We start from the raw sequence: 25,125 nt of genomic DNA, 5'->3' as shown, positions 1-25,125 counted from the left end.
CCCGGTGGTAGAGCTCTGAATCCGCAGTGTTTCTATTCATGAAAATAATCACGATCACGATTGAAAATAAAGTGGAAATAATAAAGCGATCGGAAAGAGGTGAAACACAATTGGTCACTGGAAAAACATTAGGCTACGTCAGTCAACGATCGGAACAATTTTCAAGGATAAATTGAGAAAGGCCCTGCCCCGATGAAAGCTACAATTATTACTAAACAATGCAGTGGCTTATTTATCAGTCTTGACGAAGGGTCTCAGCCCGAAACGTCGACAGCGCTTCTCCCTATAGATGCTGCCTGGCCTGCTGTGTTCCACCAGCATTTTGTCTGTGTTGCAGTGGTTTATTTATTGGGTTTTGGGTTTTTGATCCTCCACATCAACCAGGCTTGGATGAAGAGCGTGCTCGGAAGTGGTCTGTCACTGGATCAAACTCGGGAACTTTTGTTCCCGAGCCCATCGCTGAAACATACGTTCTTAAGTGTTTTGTATGTATAGAAAGGTAAAATATATACTGTATACTAAGACAAACATTTGACTAACTGACACTAAATAATACCGGATGTACCTGTTCCGACTTACTTAGTAAGAGAGCTTCCGATTTTTTTCGATCCCAATCCATGTAACCTACGCACATCCTCCCGTATACTTTAAATCATCTCTAGATTACTTATAATGCCTAATACAATGTAAATGCTATGTAAATAGTCGTTGTTTAGGGAATAACGACAAGAAAAAAAAGTCTGTACATGTTTGAACAGCAAGTGCTGGAAGGGCACTTCTGGGTTTCCTTGCTTCGCGGTTGGTTGAATTCACGCATGCAGAACTCGTGGATAAGGAGGGCTGACTGTATATGCATGTACACACACCACACGACTTTTATATCTACGAGTTCAGCTCTCCGCTGCATTTGTGATACCTCGTGATCCCGTAGTCACTGACTGGAAGAGGTCTAAGTGTGAGTACTAATCTTTAAAAAATACTCACCCACTTAGACTGCTGAGATCGTTGGCCACACAATGGGACACAAACATATCCTGGATAAGCTAACAAATGTTCTAACTGTGAACAAAGTCACCGGAGAGAATTCAACAAAAATGAACAAGAGGCCTCTGTGATTTTTGCTCATTTTTCTTAACCATTTGTGTTTTTTTTAATGCTCGGGGTGGTGGGGGCAGGTTCTGATGTTTCTCTCTGAACAGGTTCAATGATTTATCTTTGCTTCGCGGCTGACTGTGGAAAGATGAATCTCAGAGCTGCAGACTTTGATATCAAATGTACTTTGAACTTTGAAATCAGAAAACTTGCGGAACAGTCTAATCAACATACCATCCACAGCCACGGCATGCACCAATTTGCACAAGGAGCCACACTGATGTTTTAATGTTCAAATACCTTTTACCATTATACCACTCCTGTATAATTCTTTAGGTGACAGCTAAAGCTTTGAAGGTCTCCTCACATTCCTGATCACTGTTTGAAAACCTAGAGTTCAATTTCTTATTTGCCATGCCTCTACATTATATATAAAAAAGTATGCAAAGGTGTGGCCTCAGGAAAAAAATACTTAAGATTAGAACATAGAATAGTACAGCACATTACAGGCCCTTCGGCCCACAATGTTGTGCCGACCCTCAAACCCTGCCTCCCATATAACCCCCCCACCTTAAATTCCTCCATATACCTGTCTAGTAGTCTCTTAAACTTCATTAATGTATCTGCCTCCACCACTGACTCAGGCAGTGCATTCCACGCACCAACCACTCTCTGAGTAAAAAACCTTCCTGTACTATCCCCCTTGAACTTTCCTCCCCTTACCTTACCTTAAAGCCATGTCCTCTTGTACTTAGCAGTGGTGCCCTGGGGAAAGGCGCTAGCTGTCCACTCTATCTATTCCTCTTAATAACTTTTACACCTCTATCATGTCTCCTCTCATCCTCCTTCTCTCCAAAGAGTAAAGCCCTTGCTCCCTTAATCTCTGATCATAATCCATACTCTCTAAACCAGGCAGCATCCTGGTAAATCTCCTCTGTACCCTTTCCAATGTTTCCACATCCTTCCTATAGTGAGGCGACCAGAACTGGACACAGTACTCCAAGTGTGGCCTAACTAGAGTTTTATACAGCTGCATCATTACATCGCGACTCTCAAACTCTATCCCTCGATTTATGAAAGCTAACACCCCATAAGCTTTCTTAACTACCCTATCTACCTGTCAGGCAACTTTCAGGGATCTGTGGACATGTACCCCCAGATCCCTCTGCTCCTCCACACTACCAAGTATCCTACCATTTACTTTGTACTCTGCCTTGGAGTTTGTCCTTCCAAAGTGTACCACCTCACACTTCTCCGGGTTGAACTCCATCTGCCACTTCTCAGCCCACTTCTGCATCCTATCAATGTCTCTCTGCAATCTTCAACAATCCTCTACACTATCTACACCACCACTAACCTTTGTGTCGTCCGCAAACTTGCCAACCCACCCTTCTACCCCTACATCCAGGTTAATAAAAATCACAAGTAGAGGTCCCAGAACAGATCCTTGTGGGACACCACTAGTCACAACCCTCCAATCTGAATGTACTCCCTCCACCACGACCCTCTGCCTTCTGCAGGCAAGCCAATTCTGAATCCACATGGCCAAACTTCCCTGGATCCCATGCCTTCTGACTTTCTGAATAAGCCTACCGTGTGGAACCTTGTCAAATGCCTTACTAAAGTCCATGCAGATCACATCCACTGCACTACCTTCATCTATATGCCTGGTCACCTCCTCAAAGAACCCTATCAGGCTTGTTAGGCATGATCTGCCCTTCACAAAGCCATGCTGACTGTCCCTGATCAGACCATGATTCTCTAAATGCCCATAGATCCTATCTCTAAGAATCTTTTCCAACAGCTTTCCCACCACAGATGTAAGGCTCACTGGTCTATAATTACCCGGACTATCCCTACTACCTTTTTTGAACAAGGGGACAACATTCGCCTCCCTCCAATCTTCCAGTACCATTCCTGTGGACAACGAGGACATAAAGATCCTAGCCAGAGGCTCAGCAATCTCTTCCCCTGCCTCGTGGAGCAGCCTGGGGAATATTCCGTCAGGCCCCGGGGACTTATCCATCCTAATGTATTTTAACAACTCCAACACCTCCTCTCCCTTAATATTAACATGCTCCAGAACATCAACCTCACTCATATTGTCCTCACCGTCATCAAGTTCACTCTCATTGGTGACTATTGAAGAGAAGTATTCATTGAGGACCTCGCTCACTTCCACAGCCTCCAGGCACATCTTCCCACTTTTATCTCTAATCGGTCCTACCTTCACTCCTGTCATCCTTTTGTTCTTCACGTAATTGAAGAATGCCTTGGGGTTTTCCTTTACCCTACTTGCCAAGGCCTTCTCTTGCCCCCTTCTTAAGCTCCTTTCTTGCTACCCTATATTCCTCAACAGACCCATCTGATCCTTGCTTCCTAATCCTCATGTATGCTACCTTCTTCCACCTGACTAGATTTTCCACCTCACTTGTTACCCACGGTTCCCTCACCCTACCATTCTTTATCTTCCTCACCGGGACAAATTTATCCCTAACATCCTGCAAGAGATACCTAAACATCGACCACATGTCCATAGTACATTTCCCTGCAAAAACATCATCCCAATTCACACCTGCAAGTTCTAGCCTTATAGCCTCATAATCTGTCCTTCCCCAATTAAAAATTTTCCTGTCCTCTCTGATTCTATCCTTTTCCAAAGGTCAGGGAGCGGTGGTCACTGTCTCCCAGATGCTCACCCACTGAGAGATCTGTGACCTGACCCGGTTCATTACCTAATACTAGAATTAAGATTTGCAGCACAAAATTGAATTGTGAAATATCAGATTCTCTACCACTTACCTTCTGTGGAAATATCAAGAAAATATATCTGTTCAGTTGAACTAGGATCAGAGATAAAAACTATAATCCATCTTCTATTATGCCAGATGGAATGATCTGCATAGTTACCTAGAGCTATCTTAATATCCCAAAAACAAAGGAAATTCATTTCTCGACAAGTTTTTTTTTCCCACTTTCTTCTTTATATCTATTTTAACTTCCAGCTTCATCTGCTCTGGGTGTATTTAAAGCAGAGCTTGATAGATTCTTGACTGGACACAGCATCAAAGGTACAGGGAGAAGGCCGAGGAAAGGGACTGAGGATCAGCCACAATTAAGTGAGAGTGCAGACTTGAAAGACCAAATGGCCTAATGCTGCCCCTATCCCTCATGGTCTAAAAGATGATTGGATTTGAAAACATTAACTGCTTCTTTCTCCACAGATGCTGCCTGGCCTAATAAATATTTCTAGCAATTATTTACACACTGCAGTAAAAAACTATTTATGTACGTCACTTGTGATGATTTCTACTTTACTTAATAGTGGTTAGCGTAACACAGTTACAGCGCCAGTGACCTGGGTTCTGTTCTGCCGCTGTCTCCAAGAGGCTTGTACATTCTTCTTGCACCTTCATGGGTTTCTTTGGCTGCTCCGGTTCCCTCCCACATTCCAAAGATATACGCATCAGTGGGTCTAATGGGCAGCGCAGGCTTGTTGGATTTGAAGTACCTCTTGCCTTTCTGTATCTCTAAATAAGCATGCTAACTGGTCAGGGTGTTCCTCACCTATGGCTGACTAACTGCTCAGACAGAACCTAGAGCAACCAACCAACCGGACAGTATCACTGGGTGACAAATACTTGTGGGTATTTTGACATTCAAACAGTAACACATAGAATCTGTTAAAGTAAAAATTTAAACCTTTTATATTTCAAATATTGAAAAACAGGTATTGAAAGTTTATTTTAAAACACCAAAACGACTTGCCACCCAATCCCTTCTGGTCCGTTGAATGGCAGACTATTGCGCCGAGTTGAACCCAGTGCATACTCGTTGCTTGGCCTTACCAGCAGAGCTGGAGTGCTGCCTCAGTGAACTTGAGTAGTAAGGTCAGCAGCCCCTGGCAAACAGCGACAGGCCAACAGCAACACTGGAAGCTAGAACTTGCAAATCAGTACAGAGTAATGCAAGCAAATGCATTCCCATCCTCCCCACAAAAATGGATAATCTGGGGAAGAGACACGGACCTTACATTAGTTGATGCTTGAATGCAAAAGGGTGAGCTTTAACGTTGTACATGTCTTATTCACAGATTAGACTGTTCTCTCGACAGAAATGAATCATACCACACCATTAATCAGGGCTGACAGGGTCATGGTCTGGTCTCGTATACAATAATCCCCATTATCTGAAAAATTTTCTATGCAGAACATGAATGTCACATTTAAAACATTACTTTGAAAGTACTTCAGTGCCAGCAGAGTACATTAGTGAACGTAAAATGATGAGCAACTAATTGAGTTGATTAGGAGTAGCCAGGCACGTGATGATCCTTCTCTTCAACCAGTCCATCTGAGGCATCTCTCCACGATAGCTCCTGTAAAACCTAAGTGTCAACGAATACCACTCCAGTCCCTCTACAGCATATTTTGACTGGCTGATAATATTTTTTAATTTAAATTATCAATTTTTTTCAGAATTTTGAAAATGATTAGATCCTTCCAATAATATTGCACATTGACATCCAGTTCCAGATGGTTATAAAATTACCCAATTGCATATTACATCTGACCACATTAATACTTACATAACACAATTATTTATAAACAAATCCAGCATTTTTCTAATTAAAAAATGCAAAGGGCACAATTATACAATCCCCGATACTCTCTAGCTCACACTCAAGCCACATGAAATCAACCACTAAGATAGTTTCTGTTTGCTCAGTGTTAGGCAGAAATACTCAGGAAATGTGGTTAACTTTATTACCACACATTCACTACCTTTCAGTCAGAAAACAAACCGCAAACAACACTGTGGCTAAACTCCGTTCTCATATCAACACGATCGTGCGACAAGTATTTTGATGCATCTCCCATTTCAAAATACTCACCAGCACTTGCTTGTGTTCATATTTGTTTTCCCAAACTGGATAAGGTTTCAGATTGTGTCGAGTTCAGAAACAGAACTAATTAGTAAGCTCAAGGTGATATGAAAATGCAAATACACTTGCTGGAGTTGCAGCAGCTGAATTAACAGAATAATTCAGGCCTGCAATGACCATTCCAAAATTTGTATCCAAATCCTATCATTACAGCTGCAGCATTTAAATTCAGTTAATAATTCAGACCTTAACATAAAGAAACTGTAGAACAAAGGGACTGCGAAGTACAAGTACACAGAGGGTGCAATAATTTGATCACAAACCAGTGTATTATGCAATGGAGACTACAATGGGACGAGGGAGGATTTGGCTAGTGTAGACTGGGAACACAGTCTATTTGGTGGGATGGTTGAGGAACAGTGGAAGACTTTTCACGATGCTCAACAGAAGTATGCTACAGTTGAAAGCAAGGACAGTAAGAGTAGGGAGAGCCAGCCTTGGATAACTGAGGAAATAAAAGAAGGTATCAGACTAAAAGCTCGTGCATACAAAGTCACCAAGAGCAGTGGGAAACTGGAAGATTGGGAAGACTTTAAAAAAAAAAAAGAACCATAAAGTGAGCAATGAAGAAAGGGAAGATAGATTATGAAAATAAACTAGCACAAAATATAAAAACAGGTAATAATTATTTCAATAATTCTATAAAGCAGAAAAGGGGGCTGAAGTGAACGAAGGTCCCTTGGAGGACGAGAAGGGGGAATTGATATTGGGCAATGAGGAAATGGCAGAGGCTTTGAATGACTACTTTGTGTTGGACCTCATGGTGGAGGACATGTCTAACATGACAAAGAGAGATGTTATGGGATGCGATGGGAGGTGAGGACCTCGCTACAATAGCTATCACTAGAGAGGTAGTGCTGAGCAAACTTCTGGGCCTGAAGATAGACAAGTCCCCTAGTCTTGAAGGAATGCATCCCAGGGAACTGAAAGAAACAACAGAAGTTATAGTAGAGGCTTTGGTGACCAAAATTCTTTGGTCTCTGGGCAGGTCCTGGCGGACTGGAAGACAGCAAATATCACACCACTGTTCAAAAAAAAAGGATGCAGGCAAAAGGCAGGTAACTATAGGCCAGTTAGTTTAACATCTCTATTTGGAAAAATGCTTGCAGCTATCATTAAAGAAGAAATAGTGAGGCACCTGGAAAGAAATGGACCCATCAGGCAGACACAGCATGGATTCAGCAAAGGCAGGTCCTGTTTGATAAACTTACTGAAGTTCTTTGAGGATATATCGAGCGCAGTGGATAGAGAGGAACAGGCGGACATTACTTACTTGGATTTCCAGAATGCGTTCGATAAAGTGTCGCATAAAAGACTGATCCATAAGGATGCAGAGAGTTGGGGGTGATGTATCGGCATGGATAGAGGATTGGTTAACTAATAGAAAGCAGAGAGTTGGAATACATGGGTGTTACTCTGATTGGCAATCAGTGGTGAGTGTGAGCCTCAGGGGTTAGTGCTGGGCCCACAACTGTTCACGATATACATTAACGATATGGTAGAGTGGACCGAGTGTAGTGAATCCAAGCTTGATGATACTAAATTGAATGAAAAACCAAATTGTGTAGAAGATACGAAGAGTCTGCAGAGATATATAGGTAGGTTAAGTGAGTGGGCAAGGGTCTGGCAGATGGAGTACAATGTTTGTAAATGCGAGGTCATTCACTTTGGAAGGGAAAATAGAAGATCAGATTATTATTTAAATGGCAAAAATATTGTAGCATGCTGCTGTGCAGAGGGACTTGGGAGTGCTTGTTCATGAATCACAAAAGGTTGGTTTGCAGGTGCAGCAGGCTATCAAGAAGGCAAATGGGATGTTGGCTTTCATTGCTAGAAGGATTGAATTTAAGAGCAGGGAGGTTATGCTACAACTGTACAGGGTACTGGTGAGGCCGCACCTGGAGTACTGTGTGCAGTTCTGGTCTCCTTACTTGAGGGAGGATATACTGGCTTTGGAGGTGGTACACAGGAGGTTCACCAGGTTGATTCCAGAGATGAGTGAGAGATCGAGTCGTCTGGGACTGTACTAACTAGAATTCAGAAGAATGAGAGGAGATCCTTTGAAACATAAAATTACGAAAGGGATAGATAAGACAGAGGGAGGCAAGTTGTTTCCACTGACAGGTGAGACGAGGGGGCATAGACTCAAGGCTCAGGGGAGGAGATTTAGGATGGAGATGAGGAGGAACTGCTTTTCCCAGAGGGTGGTGAATCGGTGGAATTCTCTGCCCAATGAAGCAGTGGATGCTCCCTCAGTAAATATATTTAAGACAAGGTTGGATAGATGTTTGCATAGTAGGGTTATAGGGAAAAGGCAAGTAGATGGGAATGAGTCCATGGCCAAATCAGACATGATCTTATTGAATGGTGGAGCAAGCTCGACAGGCCAGATGGCCGACCCCTGCTCCAGTTTCTTATGTTATGTTCCCTGAAAATGACATAACAGGTAAATCAGGTGGTGAGGAAGGCTTTCATCAGCCAGGCTGAAGTACAGAAGTTGGGATACCGTGTTGCAGTTGCAGGCCACATTTGGAATATTTTTTACAGTATTGTTCACCTGCTACAAGAAGCATGCCATTAAGATGGGAAGAGTGAAGAGGAGATTTATGAGGATGTTTGATAGGATTTGAGGAACTGAGTTATTACGGAGGGAGGTAGAGCAGGTTGGGAATTTTGGAGCATAGGAGAATTATGGATCACAAACAAGAGAAAATCTACAGATGCTGGAAATCCAAGCATTACACAAAGTGCTGGGGGAACTCAGGCCAGGCAACATCTATGGAAAAGAGTATAGTCGACCTTTCAGATGGGGACCCTTCATCAGGACTGGGGAAAAAAGGGGATGAGGAGTCAAAGTAAGAAAGTGGGAGGCCAATCATAAACGAGAGAAAATCCCTCCGAACTTCCCCTCTCCGAGGCAAAACGTAATGTCCTCAGCAAGAGCCTCACCATTGTCCCACGCCCGGCATGACACGAAGCTCTTCCTCCACTGCCTCCGTCTCTGGGCCTGCTTCTCGGGCAAGGACTCTCCAGCCCACACTAATGACTGCTTCTCCTGTCTTTAACCCTCCTCCTCAACACCGCACTCTGGTCTTCTGCCTGCTCTGGATCTTTTCATTACTAACTGCCAACAGGACATCAACAGTCTCAATTTCACCACTCTTGCTCCAATTCGAACATCACTCCTTCCAAACGCACTGCTCTCCACCCTTCCACACTTATCCAAACATCGCCAAACCCGCATATAAGGGGGGGTACTGTAGAAGTCTGGCGGGCTGCTCTCTATGTTGCCGCGGCCCGGTGACAACCATCAGACATCTCCTCTTACTTACCGCTCCATCATCAGGATCCCACTAAGGAGTACCAGGCCATTGTCTCCCACACCATCACTCTCCTTATTAACTCTATGCATCTCCCATCCACTGTGACCAACATCATAGTTCCCTCACCGTACACTTCCCATTTCTACCTCCTACCCAAGATCCACAAACCCGCCTGTCCAGGTAGACCTATTGTTCCTGCCCCTCAACATATATCTGCATACCTCAACTCAGTTTTATCCTCCCTGGTTTCAATAGGTGCAGGAGTAGGCCGTTCAGCCCTTCGAGCCACTGTGATCATGGCTGATCACCCAGTACCCCGTTCCTGCCTTCTCCTCATATCCCTTGACTCCACTATCTTTAAGAGCCCTATCTAACTCTTTCTTGAAAGAGTCCAGAGAATTGACCTCCACTGCCTTCTGAGGCAGAGCATTCCACAGATCCACAACTCTCTGGGTGAAAAAGTTTTTCCTCAACTCTGTTCTAATTGTTCCTCAACCTTTATTCTTAAACTGTGGCCTCTGGTTCTGGACTCCCCCAACATCAGGAACATGTTTCCTGCCTCTAGCGTGTCCAATCCCTTAATAATCTTATATGTTTCAATCAGATCCCCTCTCATCTTTCTAAATTCCAGTGTATACAAGCCCAGTCGTTCCAATCTTTCAACATATGACAGTCTCGCCATCCTGGGAATTAACCTCATGAACCTACGCTGCACTCCCTCAATAGCAAGAAAGTCCTTCCTCAAATTTGGAGACCAAAACTGAACACAATACTCCAGGTGTGGTGTCACCAGGGCCCTGTACAACTGCAGAAGGACGTCTTTGCTCCTATACTCAACTCCCCTTGTTATGAAGGCCAACATGCCATTAGCTTTCTTCACTGCCTGCTGTACCTGCATGCTTACTTTCAGTGACTGATGTACAAGACCACCTAGATCTTGTTGTACTTCCCCTTTTCCTAACTTGACACCATTCAGATAGTAATCTGCCTTCCTGTTCTTGCCACCGAAGTGGATAACCTCACATTTATCCATATTAAACTGCATCTGCCCACTCACCCAACCTGTCCAAGTCACCCTGCATTCTCCTAACATCCTCCTCATATTTCACACTGCCACCCAGCTTTGGGTCATCTGCAAATTTGACAATGTTACTTTTAATCCCTTCATCCAAATCATTAATGTATATTGTAAATAGCTGTGGTCCCAGCACCGAGCCATGTGTTGTGATCCCACTAGTCACTGCCTGCCATTCTGAAAGGGACCCGTTAATCCCTACTCTTTGTTTCCTGTCTGCCAACCAATTTTCTATCCATGTTAGTTACCCTATCCCCAATACCATGTGCTCTAATTTTGTCCACTAATCTCCAATGTGGGACCTTATCAAAGGCTTTCTAAAAGTCCAGGTACACTACATCCACTGGCTCTCCCTTACCCCTTTTCATAGTTATATCCTCAAAAAATTCCAGAAGATTAGTCAAGCATGATTTCCCCTTCGTAAATCCATGCTGACTCGGACCGATCCTGTTACTGCTATCCAAATGTGCCATTATTTCATTTTTTATAATTGACTCCAGCATCTTCCCCACCACTGATGTCAGGCTAACTGGTCTATAATTCACTGTTTTCTCTCTCCCTCCTTTCTTAAAAAGTGGGATAACATTAGCTACCCTCCAATCCTCAGGAACTGATCCTGAATCTATAGAACATTGGAAAATGATTACCAATGCGTTCACGATTTCTAGAGCCACCTCCGTAGGTACCCTGGGATGCAGACCATCAGGCCCTTCCCATCTACATCCGTAACACTTCACACGCTCTTGATCCTTCAAATTCCCTGTCCCAATCATCTTATTTTCACTATCAATATCCGGTCCCTATACACCTCCGTTCCCCACCAGGAAGGTGGACTCAACCAGTTCTCCCCCTCCACCACTCTCCTCCATCTGGTGGAACTTACCCTCACTCGGTCAGCTTCTCGCACTTTCTTTCAACAAAAGGTGTAGCCATGGGTACACCTGCTCGTTGGCTCTGTGGAACAGTCTATGTTCCAAGCATACACCGGTCTCACAAACAAGAGAAACCCAAGCAACACACAGAAAATGCAGGAGGAGCTCAGCAGGCCAGGCAGCATCTATGGAGATAAAGTACAGTCAACGTTTCAGGCCTCATTGGGTTCCTCTTGTCCTCCTCTACCACCCCACCATGTCCTGCACATAGTTCTCCGGAACTTCTGCCATCTCCAGCAGGATCCCTCCACCAAACACGTCTTTCCTGCACCCTCCCAACCCACCTTCTGCAGGGATCTCTCCCGACGCAACTCCCTTGTCCATTCGTCCCTCCCCACTGATCTCCCTCCTGGCACTTATCCTTGCAAGCAGAATAAATGCAACAGCTGACCCTACACCTCCTCCCTCACTACCATTCAGGGCCACAAACATTCCTTCCTGGTGAGGCGACACGTCACCCGTGAGTCTGTTGAGGTCACCTACTGTATCCGGGGCTCTCGGCGTGGCCTCCTATACACCGGTGAGACCCGACACGGATTGGGAGACCACTTTGCATAGCACCTATGCTCCATCTGGCAGAAAAAGCAAGGTCTCCCAGTGGCCTCCCATTTTAATTCCACTCCTATTCCCATTCTGACACGTCAGTCCATGGACTCCTCCACTGCCACGATGAGGCCACACTCAGGTTGGAGGAACAATACCTTGAATTCCTTCTAGGTAGCCTCCAACCTGATGGCATTAACTTGAATTTCCTGAACTTCTGGTAATGCAACCTCCCCCACCTTCACCACTCCCATTTTCCTCTCACCTTATCTCCTCAGCTGCCTATTTCCTCCCTCCCTCTGGTGCTCCTCCCTTTTTCTTCAATGGCCGCCTGACCTCTATCAGGTTTCCCCTTCTCCAGCCCTTTATCTCTTTCACCAATCAACTTCCCACCTTTCCCACTGTCACCCATCACCTTGTCGCTCTTCCAGCCCTACCCCTCCACTTTCTTACAGACTCATCTTTTTCTTCCAGTCCTGATGAAGGGTCTCGGCCCAAAATGTCAACTATACTCTTTTCCATAGACACTGCCTGATCTGCTGAATTCCTCCAGCATTTGTGAGTTGCTTGGAGAATATGAGGGATGCCGTTATAGATCATGGAGGAACTTGGGACATTGATAAGATGCAAAACTCGGCTGAGAGGTGGCAGATGGAGTTCTACCCAGATAAGTGTGAAGTGGTTCATTTTGGTAGGTCAAATATGATGGCAGAATATAGTATTAATGGTAAGACTCTTGGCAGTGTGGAGGATCAGAGAGATCTTGGGGTCCGAGTCCATAGGACGCTCAAAGCTGCTACACAGGTTGACTCTGTGGTTAAGAAGGCGTATGGTGTATTGGCCTTCATTAATCGTGTAACTGAATTTAGGAGCCGACAGGTAATGTTGCAGCTATATCAGACCCTGGTCAGACCCCACTTGGAGTATTGTGCTCAGTTCTGGTCACCTCACTACAGGAAGGATGTGGAAACCATAGAAAGGGTGCAGAGGAGATTTACAAGGATGTTGCCTGGATTGGGGAGCATGCCTTATGGGAATCGGTTGAGTGAACTTGGCCTTTTCTCCTTGGAGTGACAGAGGATGAGAACTGACCTGATAGAGTTATACAAGATGATGAGAAGCATTGATCATGTGGATAGTCAGAGGCTTTTTCTCAGGGCTGAAATGGTTGCCACAAGAGGACACAGGTTTAAGGTGCAGGGGAGTAGGTACAGAGGAGATGTCAGGGTTAAGTTTTTTCACTCAGAGCGTGGAATGGCTGCCGACAACAGTAGTGGAGGCAGATACGATAGGGTCTTTTAAGAGACTTTTGGATAGGTACATGGAGCTTAGAAAAATAGAGGGCTATGGGAAAGCCTAGTAATTTCTAGGGTAGGGACATGTTCAGCTCAACTTTGTGGGCTGAAGAGCCTGTATTGTGCTGTAGGTTTTCTATACTTCTATGAACTCAGTGGGTCAGGCAGCATCTATGGAGGGAAATGAACGGTTGATGCTTCAGACAGAGAACCTCCACCAGGACTGAAGAGTCTCGGCCCGCAATATCTACTGCTCATTTCCCTCCATAGATTTTGACGAATACAATGAGTTTCTTCAGCATTTTGTGTGTTGAGCAAGGTTTCAAGCATCTGCAGTATTTCTTGTGATCTTAGAGGTGCATAAGATTATTGGGGGGGGGGGGTATAGGTAGGGTGAATCTGCATCGGCTGTTACCAAAAGATCTGGTAGTTAAGAACTAAAGAGCAGAGGTTTAAGGTGAGAGGGGAAAGGACAACTTTTTCACCCAGAGGGTTGTCAAACTATGCCAGAGATTTCCAAGCTTCTTAGGGTTATTGACACTTGGCTCCCAGACCACATCCACTTCTGGCCATTACATATAAACTAAAGCATTTTTATTTACAGTGCAAAGTGAAAGATAAGAACTGCAAATTCAAAGCAAAAAATTACTGAAATGTATAAAAAGCTACAAATAAAATTACTACTATAGTTAATTACACAAAAAACAATTTTGGAACATACATTAGTCCAGTCTTTCACTGCTCTACTGCTTTTTCACCTTTCAGTAAGACGGATGGGCTTGTTGCAGTGATATCAGCTTCCCGGCATCAGGCTGAATGGCACTCGAGAGCCTCAGGTCCCCACGGTCAGTAATCTGCAGTCTGTTTCGTTGCTTTGAAAGAAGCCGGGCTACTGCACAGAAACTGCATTTCACTAACATGATGCTGGAAAGGCAATAAGGAACATCTTGACCCTTTTCCATAGTGCTGGATAGCGTTCAGAGATTTCTTTCGTCAACCAAAAATCCTGATATGGTTTTTTGAACCTCGGCTTCAGTTCAAAGTCATTTTGCAATGAGATCAGTTCTTCCCCCATCGTTCCTGTTAATTCCACATTACAAGTGTTCAAGAATTAATTCATTACCCAATATCGAATCTGGATCGACAGAAGACCCTGAAATCGAGCTGACATGTCTTTGAGGAGATTACAAGTCATCGAGGCGATTACAATTCATTGAGGAAATTACAAGTAGGATAGATAAGGGGGATGAAGTGGAAGTTGTACATTTGGACTTTCAGAAGGCTTTGACAAGGTGCCACAAATGAAGCTGCTTACCAAGTTAAGAGCCCATGGTATTACAGGAAAGTTACTGGCATGGTTAGAGCACTGGCTCATGGGTAGAAGGCTATGAGTGGGAATAAAAGGATCCTTGTCCGGTTGGCTGCCAGTGACTAGTGGTATTTCACAGGGGTCAGTGTTGGGACCACTTCTTTTTACGCCGTATATAAATGATTTAGATGGTGAAATAGACAGCTTTATTGCCAAGTTAGCAAATGATACAAAGATTGATGTAGGGGCAAGTAGTGTTGAGGAAACAGGTGGGCTGCAATAGGACTTAGATTAGAAGAACAGGCAAGAGAGTGGCAAATGAAAAACAATGTTGGATAATGCATGGTCATGCACAATGGTAGTAGAAATAAATGTGCCGACTATTTTCTAAACGGGGTGAAAATCCAGGAGTCTGAGATGCAAAGGAACTTGAGTCCTTGTGCAGAACACCCTGAAGGTTATCTTGCAGGTAAGATTGGTGGTGAGGAAGGCAAATGCAATGTTAGCAGTAATTTCAGGAGGTCTTCAATGAAGAGCAGGGGATGTATGCTCAGGCTTTATAAGGCACTGGTGAAGCCGCACTTGAGTATTGTGAACAGTTTTGAGCTCTTGATATTGGAGAGGGTTCAGAGGAGGTTCACAAGGATGATTCTGGGGATGAAAGGGTTATCATACAAGGAACTTTTGATGGCCCTGGGTCTGTACTGACTGGAATTTAGGATGAGGAGCACCTCATTGAAACCTTTTGAAATTTAAAAGGCCTAGACAGTAGATGTGGAAAGGATGTTTCCCATGGTGGGGTAATTTAGGACAAGAGGTCACAGCCTCAGGATAGAGGGGCATCCAGTTAAAACAGAGATGCAGAGAAGTTTCTTTAGCCAGATGGTGGTGAATTCTTGGAATTTATTACCACAGGAAGCTGTGAATGCCAGGTCACTGGGTGTATTTTAAGGCAGAGGTTACAGGGAGAAGGCTGGGAAATGGAGTTGAGGAGGGAAGAAAAGGGTCAGTCATGATTGAATGGCGGAGCAGGCTGGATGGGCCAAATGACCTAATTCTGCTCCTATGTCGTGGTCTTATGGACTTGTCTTTATGCAGCTCACTCAGGTGGGTACAGCACATTTGAAGATAATCTGGTATTCATTCTTTTGCTTCCAAATTAATGCTTGGAAATTGACAAAGTTTGTGACAGCCAATATGAATAAATTGGACAGAAATATGGAGATCATCGATTTGATTTCTGAATGAAGCATTCGAGTCTTCAAAGAATTTTATCAGTTTCAAAAAGCGCACAAAAGCATCTCTCGAAGATTCCTTTGAGAGGATTCTGAGTTCTGTGTGCAACATCGAACACTCAAATTGTTCATCATTCTCAATAAAAAGCTCTCAAAATAGTTGAGAATTGAGAGCATGCAACCTGATTTTATTTACTGCCGTGATAAGTTTTTGATGAATTGTGCAGCCGACCACACAAGTTTTTTGCGACAAGATGCTGTCTGTGAATGTTAGGTACTGCTTTTTTCAAAGTATAACTGTACTGTGGCGTCCTGTCACTGATGGTGCCACAAGCAGGAATACTGGTGAGCGAACATCACTCTCTTTGGAAAAATTGCTCAACAGCCCAGAATATTTGCTGCTTCTCATCCCCTTGCAAATAACAACTCTTGAATCATGCTTTCATCTTTTACTAAGTGAACATTAAGACCAGAAAACCATAAGATATTGGAGTAGTATTAGGCCATTTGGCCCATTGAGTCTGCTCTGTCAATTCATCACGGCTGATCATTTTTCCTCTCAGCCCCAATCTCCTGCCTGCCCCCTCTATCCCTTGATGCCCTGACCAATCAAGAATCTATCAACCTCTGACTTAAATACAAAGACCTGGCCTCCACAGCTGCCTGTGGCAATGGATTCCACAGATTCACCCCTCTCTGGCTAAAGAAATTCATTCTCATCTCCATTCTAAAAGGATGCCCCTCTATTCTGAGGCTGTGCCCTCTGGTCTTAGACTCTCCCACCATAGGAAACGTCCTTTCCACGTCCACTCTATCAAGATCTTTCACAACTCAATAGGTTTCAATTCCGTCACCCTTCATTCTTCTAAATTCCAGTGAGTACTGGCCCAGAGCCATCAAATGCTCTTCATATGACAAGTCGTTTAATCCTGGAATTATTTTCACAAACCTCCTTTGAACCCTCTCCAGTTTCCACACATAAGAGGCCCAAAACTGCACATGATACTCCAAGTGAGGCCTCACCAGTTTCAATATCCTTGCTTTTATATTCTAGTCCTCTTAAAATAAATGCTAACATCGCATTTGCCTTCCTCACACAGACTCAACCTAATTAACCTTCAGGGAAGCCTGCACAAGGACTCCTAAATCCCTTTGTGCCTCAGACTTTTGTATTTCCTCTCCAGTTAGAAAGTAGTCAACACAATAATTCGTTCTACCAAAGTGCATGACCATACACTTCCTGACACTATTCCATCTGCCGTTTCTTTACCTATTCTCCTAATCCAAGTCCTTCTGTAGCCTCCCTATTTCCTCAAAACCACCTGCCCCACCACCTACCTTCGTATCGTCTGGAAACTTTGCAACAAAATCATCAATTCCATCATCAAAGTCATTGACATATAAAATGTAAAAGGAATCAGTCCCAAAACAGACCCCTGCGGAACACCACTGGTCACCAGTAGCTAACCAGAAAAGGCTCCCTTTATTTCCACTCTGTTTTCTGCCGATCAGCCACTGTTTCATCCATACTAGAATCTTCCCTGTGATATCATGGGCTTGTAGCTTGTTAAGCAGGCTTATGCCAAAGGCCTTCTAAAAATCCTAGTACACAACATCAAGCAATTCTCCTTTGACCATCCTGCTTGTTATTTCTTCAAAGAATTTCTAGACTTGCCAGGCAAGATTTTCCCTTGAGGAAACCATGCTGACTACAGCCTATTTTATCATGTGCCTCCAAGTACCCTGAGATCAGACTAACCAGCCTATAGTCTCTTTTCTTCTGCCTTTTTCCCTTCTTGAAGAGCAGAGTGACATTTGCAAACTTCCAGTCTTCCAGAACCATTCCAGAATCTAGTGATTTTTGAAAGATCATTACTGATGCCTCCACAATCTCTTTGCAACCTCTTTCAGAATCCTGGGGTGTACACCATCTGGTCCAGGTGTTATATCCACCTTCAAATCTTTCAGTTTTCCAAGAACCTTCTCCCTAGTAATGGCAGCTTCACTCCCCTTATGACCCTCGAGACCTGGAACTTCCACCATACTGCTAGTATCTTCCATAGTGAAGTCTGATGCAAAATACTTATTCAGTTCACCCGCCATTTCCTTGTTGCCCGCTACTACTTCCCCAGCATTGTTTTCCAGTATCCACTCGCGCCTCTCTTTTATTCTTTATGCATCTGAAAAAACTTTTGGTATCCTCTTTAATATTACTGGCTCGCTTACTTTTGTATTCCACCTTTACCTTCTTACTTTTTTAGTTGCCTTCTGTTGTTTTTTTAAAAGCTTCCCAATCCTCTAACTTCCCACTATTTTTTTCTCTATTATATGCCCTCTCTTTGGCTTTTATGTATAACGAAGTTAAGAAAAAGTTGACTGGCAAAGTTGATTCATCCAATTGCAGAGCAAATCCTGTTGTCCTAAGTATATTGCACAATATGTCATTCACAACCCCAGACATTTCAGCTATTCATTTTTGAACAGAATTGCTGCTGAGCAAATCGCTTTAATTATTGTATGGGGCTTTCCAGATTAAGCAATGAGCAATAAGATGTTGTATGAGGTATGCAAATCATCACTGTTTTGCTGTTAATTGCAGGCAAACAAGTGTTTTCCATTTCTGAAGGCTTTCTCAACATGACTTAAAATAAGCCAAGCTCTTGTGTGCTTTATCAGTATATTCTCTTCAAGCGTTTGAGCAGAATGGACAAGATACATTGCCTCATTTGAAAAAACTTTTTCACACAACAGACACTGTTGGTTGCTTGGTGCTGGTATAAATCCATATTTCAGATACTTCACGCTATATTGCCTACACTTCTATTTTGTTCGGTCTGCTTCTGCCATTTTTGTTATGGATTAATGACCACAGTCAATTGCCTGTTGCTTAAATCCATCCTCAAGCACTGATCAATTAAGGAAAAAGTTGCAATTTTATAACTCAGACAGAACCCGACTCTCTGCCTGAAGACACATAAATAAAGCGGGACAGCGATATCTCAGTTGGGCTATGCTCAAGAGAAATGCAGTGAAGACCATTCAAAAGAGTAGCTGTTGAACTTTACTCCATTGAATACATACCCTAACTCTCAGCAATTGTGTCACTGTGTGATTAGAGCATGGGAACTGCACCAGCTAACACTGCAGTAGTGAGCGACAATAAATCGTGAGCCAGCCCCAGAAATAACACAATTTCTTCAGTCAAAAACAAATATCATTGCTTTACAACAACTATAAAGCAGTTTGAACAACATCTAAGAGAACAGTGGGTTAACAAGTGATAAGGTGATTACGTATTTTATCCTCAGGGCCTCCAAGGAATTATTTTTTTAAATTAAGCCTGTAATCTCTCAGCCGCTACTCCCACCACCCCATTTATCTTTATTGCCCCCTTAGAATCTCCCACAGTCTTCAGGGAGGCGATATGGCCCACTTTTGTAACAACTGGTTTCAAGGGATGTCAATCAAACACAGGCAAATGGGACAAACTCATAAAGTCACATTGATCAGCATGCTATGACTTGAATAATGGGAAGTAATCCCTTGCTTTCTGACTAGGAACAAGAGGATCAAATATGTTGAACCACTTATTCACAACCTCAACTTGCTAGGGACATGTGACTGAGCCACTGCTTGCAGCCCGGGCTAGAGCTCATGGAGAAGATGCACAAGAAAGAGGTTTTGCCACACTTTATTCCCCATGAACTCCTGAAAACCATTAACTTCAAACCAGAGAAAAGAAGCTTCCTAACAGTCAGCATTTAAGTTGAAATCATTCTTTTTCAGTTGCTTGGAAGTTAGAGCTTGTAAGGATTCATCCCTGGATGGGAAATGTCAAAACCAAAGAACAAGAGAGAAAATGGGCAAACAGCAATCACTTTCACTTTAAATTGTGCTATTAACAGAAATGTTCAATTACACTGTAAGTGTAACAATCAGTTACCTTGGTCAATGTTGCTGCTGTCCCTGGTGTTTTTGAGGTCTTTGTGATTGTGTTCAGTGAAGAGTAGTTGTCAGATTTAACTTTCTCGATGGTCTGCATTTTACAAGTGCCCTGGACTTTGGATGCCGCAGAAGCGGACCTGCTTGCCTTCTTCATTCTGTGCTTGCGGTTTCTGATGCATTTACAGCCAAATCTGGAAAATAAGTTACCTGTACAGTCAGGGGTGTGGAGACATACACAACACATGAAAGCTGAAACCCGTTGTTTGAAGCAATAAAATGTCAAAATTAAGTTTCTCGAATAACATACAAGAATACAACAAAATAGGAACAGAAGGAGACATCATGTCCATCGAGCCCACCCTAGTCTATGTTGTCGTTAACTACTGTGCAATTTCCTTACTTTTTCAAATATTTAATCATCGCCACCAGAAATATATCTAATGGTCACGCCTCTCGCAAAAATTAATGATAAAGCATTCACTTCTTTCCTCAGTTTTATCATTTAGGCTTTGGCTTTCGGGTCAGCCTGGGCTTTTATCTTTTAAACTTGAGTCAACAGAATACACATCAAACCATGATATTCAACTCCACTTCCATTCTTTAGAAAGATGTACAAGATCACTTTTGTAGAATAAAGATCAACCATTCAACTATTTCTGCTGTACTTTGTCCCTTCACACAAAACCCAAATACCTTCCAGATCCCACTTTCTAGCAGCTGGACTTTAGATGAGAATGTATTTAAACTCAAGCTTTCCCAATCAGGAATTCAACAATCTGCTCTGAATAGTCTGGCTTTTATGAGTGAGGGCTAAGTGCATATTATTTCATAAAGTTTGTCCTAGGAGTCAAAACTACTAATCTTTACTGTTATGTCCTCATTGGTTGGCTTTAAGCTGTGGCTAATTTTCAGCTGTACAGATATTTTTTTTAAAAATCTCACGCAAACACAAGAGATTCCGTAGGTGCTGGAAACCCAGAGCATCACACACAAAATGTTGGAGGAGCTCAGCAGGTCAGGCAACATCTTTGGAAATGAATTTAAAAAGCTGACGTTTTGGGCCAAGACCCCTCATCAGGATGGAAAAGGAAGGGGGAAGATGCTAGTGCTGCTCGTCCAGCCTGAGAGTGGCCTCATCGTAGCAGCAGAGGTGGTCACGGACCAGTGCTTTAGAATGGGCATGAAAAGGCACACGGGAGGAACGCACGGCTGAACTACATTCATTATAATGCGAGGAGTCTGACAAGTAAGGCAGATGAAATGTGAACTAAAAGTGGTGGAAATTGATCAGCAAATCAGGTAGCAGACTCAGAAAACAGATTTTACAGGTAGAATTTACAGGGTGTGGCTCTAATATTGACTGGTGATCTTAAGGTAATTGAGGAAAGAGATGTGGAAGGTTACCTTATCTGTTTGTACCCAAACTGAACAGCTCTGAAGATATGTCAGCCTTTACTGCTTTTGTGCTGGAGGAACTCAGTAAGTCATGCAGCATCTACGGAGGAGAATAAACAGTTGATGTTTTGGGCTGAGACTGATACAAGTTAGCCAGCCTCATTTCAAGTGAACAGTGGCCACAATACTAATAGTTTTTAAATAGTTGTGTGAAAAGATTGAAAGTCTTAAAGTCGGGTAAGGCTAATTTTATTGCATTAGAGAGAAAAAAACTGATTGGAAGAGATTGTTATCAGGTAAAGGGACATCTGACAAGTAGGAGATTTTAAGGTAAGAGCTCAGAGCTAACATGCTCCTGGCACATTAAGACCATAAGACAGAGAGCAGAATTAGGTCATTTGGCCCATCAAGTCTGTTCTGCCCTTTAATCATGGCTGATCCTTTTTCCTCTCCTCAGCCCCAATCTTCCCTGTAACCTATGAGGATGTTGCTAATCAAGAACCCAAGCTCTGCCTTAAATACACCCAATGACCTGGCTTTCACAGCTGCCTGTGGTAACAATTTCCACAAATTCATCGCCCTCTGGCGAAACAAAATTCTCTACTCTGTTTTAAATGGATGACCCTCTATCCTGAGGCTGTGTCCTCTTGTTCTGGACTTCCCAACCATGGGGAACATCCTTTCCACATCTACTCTATCTAGGCTTTCCAATTTTCAAAAGGTTTCAATGAGATCGCCCCCTCATCATTCTAAACTATCAAACGTTCCTCGTATGATAACCCTTTCATTCCCAGAATCATCCTTGTGAACCTCCTCTGAACCCTCTCCAATGCCAGCACATCTTTTCTTAGATGAGGAGCCCAAAACAGTTCATATAGTGTAAAAAGAAGTGGTCCCAATACAGACCCCTGAGGAACACCACTAGTCATTGGCAGCCAAACATACAGTACACTGAACAGGGAAATCAGGAAGGAGTAAAGGGGGCACGAGTTATCCTATATTCTCTAATCAGGTAAACAGCAAAAGGGCAGTTAGGGTGAGAACATTGCCTAAGGATCAGTGTGGTCATCTGTGTGAAGCCACAGATGAGAGTGGTCCTAAATTAAGACCTACTATCTGTATTTACTGTCGAGAATGCCATGGAAGTTGGAGAGTTCAGCACGATGATATCCTAAAACATTTTGCCATTCCAAAAGACCTAAAAGTAGTCTTTAAACATATAGATGCACTAAATCCCCATGACCCTGAACAAGTATATTCTGGAATATGTTATGTGAAGCCAGAGAAGAATTTGCTGAGACCCTAGCACAGGTTCATTAGCCACGTTTGAAGGGTGGGACTAACGTAGCGCTGAGCAGGATGCTACTACAGCTTGTGACTTTCCGCAGTTCAATTCCGGTGCCATTCTTTACAGAGCCTTTGTACATCCTCCCCGTGGAATGTGTGGCTTTTCTGTGGGTCCTCCGGTTTCCTCCCACAATCCAAAGACGTATCAGATCGGTGGTCATTGTAAATTGTCTCCTGAGGGTTAAATCGGTTTGTTCGGGGGGGGAGGGGGGGGCATGGCTCGCAGGGCTGGAATGGTATACTCTGCCCTGTATCACTAAATAAAAAAAATAAATGACAGCTGAGCGTTTCCTGCCATTCAGTCACGCTGAATTCATTTGTTACTTTAATGTTTTAAATCTTTTCATTAGTTAGCCATGCAGGAGCTTACTGAAATCACCACTAACCACACTTCCCTCACTTCCTTTCCACCATCTCAAATTCAGGTAAATTTGACAAACTGACCTTCTAATGCTGATTCAGACACGAGGATTCACTCCATCCCTTGAAATTCATCAAACATTTGCTCACCATCAATGAGAAGTTAACTGGCCTATAATACCTGAACTTAAAATGGTCCTTTGGGTAATGCAAGACCAATAATCTAACAGAAATAGCAGACTACGAGACAAAGGAGCAGAATTAGGCCATTCAGCCCATCGAGTCTGCTCCGCCATTCCATCATGACTGATCCCAGAACCCAGTCAACCCCATACACCTGCCTTTTTACCATATCCTTTGACGCCCTGACTGATCAAGAAACTATCAACTTCCACCTTAAATATATCTCCGGGCTTGGCCTCCACCACAGTCTGTGGCAGAGCATTCCACAGATTCACTACTCTCTGGCTAAAAAAATTCCTCCTTACCCTCTGTTCTAAATGGCTGCCCCTCAATTTTGAGGCTGTGCCTTCTAGTTCTGGATACCACCACCACCAAAGGAAACATCCTCTCCACATCCACCCTATCTAGTCCTTTAAACATTCAATAGATTTCATGAGATCCCCTCACATTCTTCTAAATTCCAGTGAGTACAGGCCCAAAGCTGCCAAACACTCCTCATGTGTTAACCCCTTCAGTCCCAGAATCATCCTTGTGAACCTCCTCTGGAATCTCTCCAATAAGAACACATCCTTTCTGAGATATAGGACCCAAAGCAGTTGACAATCTTCCACGCGCGGCCCGACTAGTGACTATTGTCCTTGCTTTTATTCCAGTCTCCTTGAAATAAATGCCAACATTGCATTTGCCTTCTTTACCACAGACTCATCCTGTAAATTAACCTTCTGGGAGTCTTGCACGAGGACTCCCAAGTCCCTCTGCACCTCTGATGTTTGAATCTTCTCCCCATTTAGATAATAGTCTGCACTATTGTTCCTTTTACCAAAATGCATTATCATACATTTCACGACACTGTATTCCATCTGCCACTTTTTTGCCCATTCTTCTAATTTGCCCAAGTCCTGCTACAATCGCATTGCTTCCTCATCACTACCCACTTCTCCAACAATCTTCGTATCATCTGCAAACTTTACCACAAAGCCATCAATTCCATTATGTAAATCACTGGCAATGTGAAAAGTAGCGGTCCCAATACTGACCCCCGAGGAACAACATTAGTCACTGGAAGCCAACTAGAAAGGGCCCCTTTCATTCCCACTCACTGCCTCTTGCCTGTCAGCCATTCCTCTATCCATGCCAGTATCTTTCCTGTAACACCATTGGATTTTATCGTTAAGCAGTCTCACGTGTGGCACCTTATCAAACGCCTTCTAAAAATCCAAGCAAATGACCACCACTACCTCTCCTTTGTCCACCCTGCTTGTTATTTCCTTGAAGAACTCTAACAGGTTAGTCAGGCAAGATTTCCCTTCACAGACTTCCCATGCTGACTTTGACTTATTTTATCATTAGTCTCCAAGCACTCTAAAACCTCATCCTTAATTAGACTCCAACAGTTTCCCATAACTGGCCTATAATTTCCTTTCTTTTGCCTTCCCATTTTCTTAAAGAGTGGAGTGACATTTGCAGTTTTCCAGACCCCTGGGGCCATGCCAGAATCAAGTGACTCTTGAGAAATTGTGACCAATGCATTTGTTATCTCTTCAGCAACCCCTCTCAGGACTCTAGGACGTAGTCCATTTGATCCATGTGACTTATCCGCCTTAAAAACTTTCAGTTTGCCTAGCACTTTTTCCTTTGTAATAGTAATGACACTCACTCCTGCTCCCTGACACTCAGACCTCTGGCACACTGCTAGTGACTTCTACAGTAAAGACAGATGCAAAGTACCCATTAAGATCATCTGCCATTTCTTTGTCCCCCATTACTATCTCACCAGCATCATTTTCCAGTGGTCCAGTATCAACTCTCACCTCCCTTTTACTCTTTATATAACTGAAAAACTTATGGTATTCTGCTTTATATTTTTGGCAGGCCTGCTCCCATATTCCATTGTTTCCCTTCTTATAGCATTTTTTTGTTGCCTTTTGTTGGATTTTAAAAGCTTCCCCTCACTTTTGCTACCTTGTATGCCCTTTCCTTGCTTTTATGCGGTCCATAATTTCCCTTGTCAGCCACGGCTGCCTATTCCTGCCACTTGAGAACAACTTCTTCTGTGGGACTTAGCTATCCTGCACCTCACGAACTATTCCCAGATACCTTAGCCATCTCTGCTCTGCTGTCACCCCTGCCAGTGTCCCTCCCAATT

At 43.3% G+C, this 25,125-nt stretch overlaps 1 protein-coding gene across 5 annotated transcripts in view; it reads right to left on the bottom strand.

Moving 5' to 3' along the window:
• Window positions 1–25,125, bottom strand: part of specc1la (sperm antigen with calponin homology and coiled-coil domains 1-like a) — a 257,566-nt gene that overhangs the window by 227,215 nt on the left and 5,226 nt on the right. For 4 of the 5 annotated variants that reach the window (XM_073055574.1, XM_073055576.1, XM_073055577.1 and 1 more), the window contains exon 2: window positions 19,693–19,885. In XM_073055574.1, coding sequence (XP_072911675.1) covers window positions 19,693–19,848 — 156 coding nt within the window. In that variant the 5' untranslated portion in view covers window positions 19,849–19,885. Of the gene's footprint in view, window positions 1–19,692; window positions 19,886–21,098; window positions 21,190–25,125 lie in introns of all 5 variants that reach the window. The other variant, XM_073055575.1, reaches the window with a different exon arrangement.

The sequence above is a fragment of the Hemitrygon akajei genome, chromosome 9, assembly GCF_048418815.1.
Source record: "Hemitrygon akajei chromosome 9, sHemAka1.3, whole genome shotgun sequence".
Taxonomy (NCBI): domain Eukaryota; kingdom Metazoa; phylum Chordata; class Chondrichthyes; order Myliobatiformes; family Dasyatidae; genus Hemitrygon; species Hemitrygon akajei.
The sequence above is the reverse complement of the archived record's forward strand: the minus strand, read 5'-3'. Positions and strand labels throughout refer to the sequence as shown.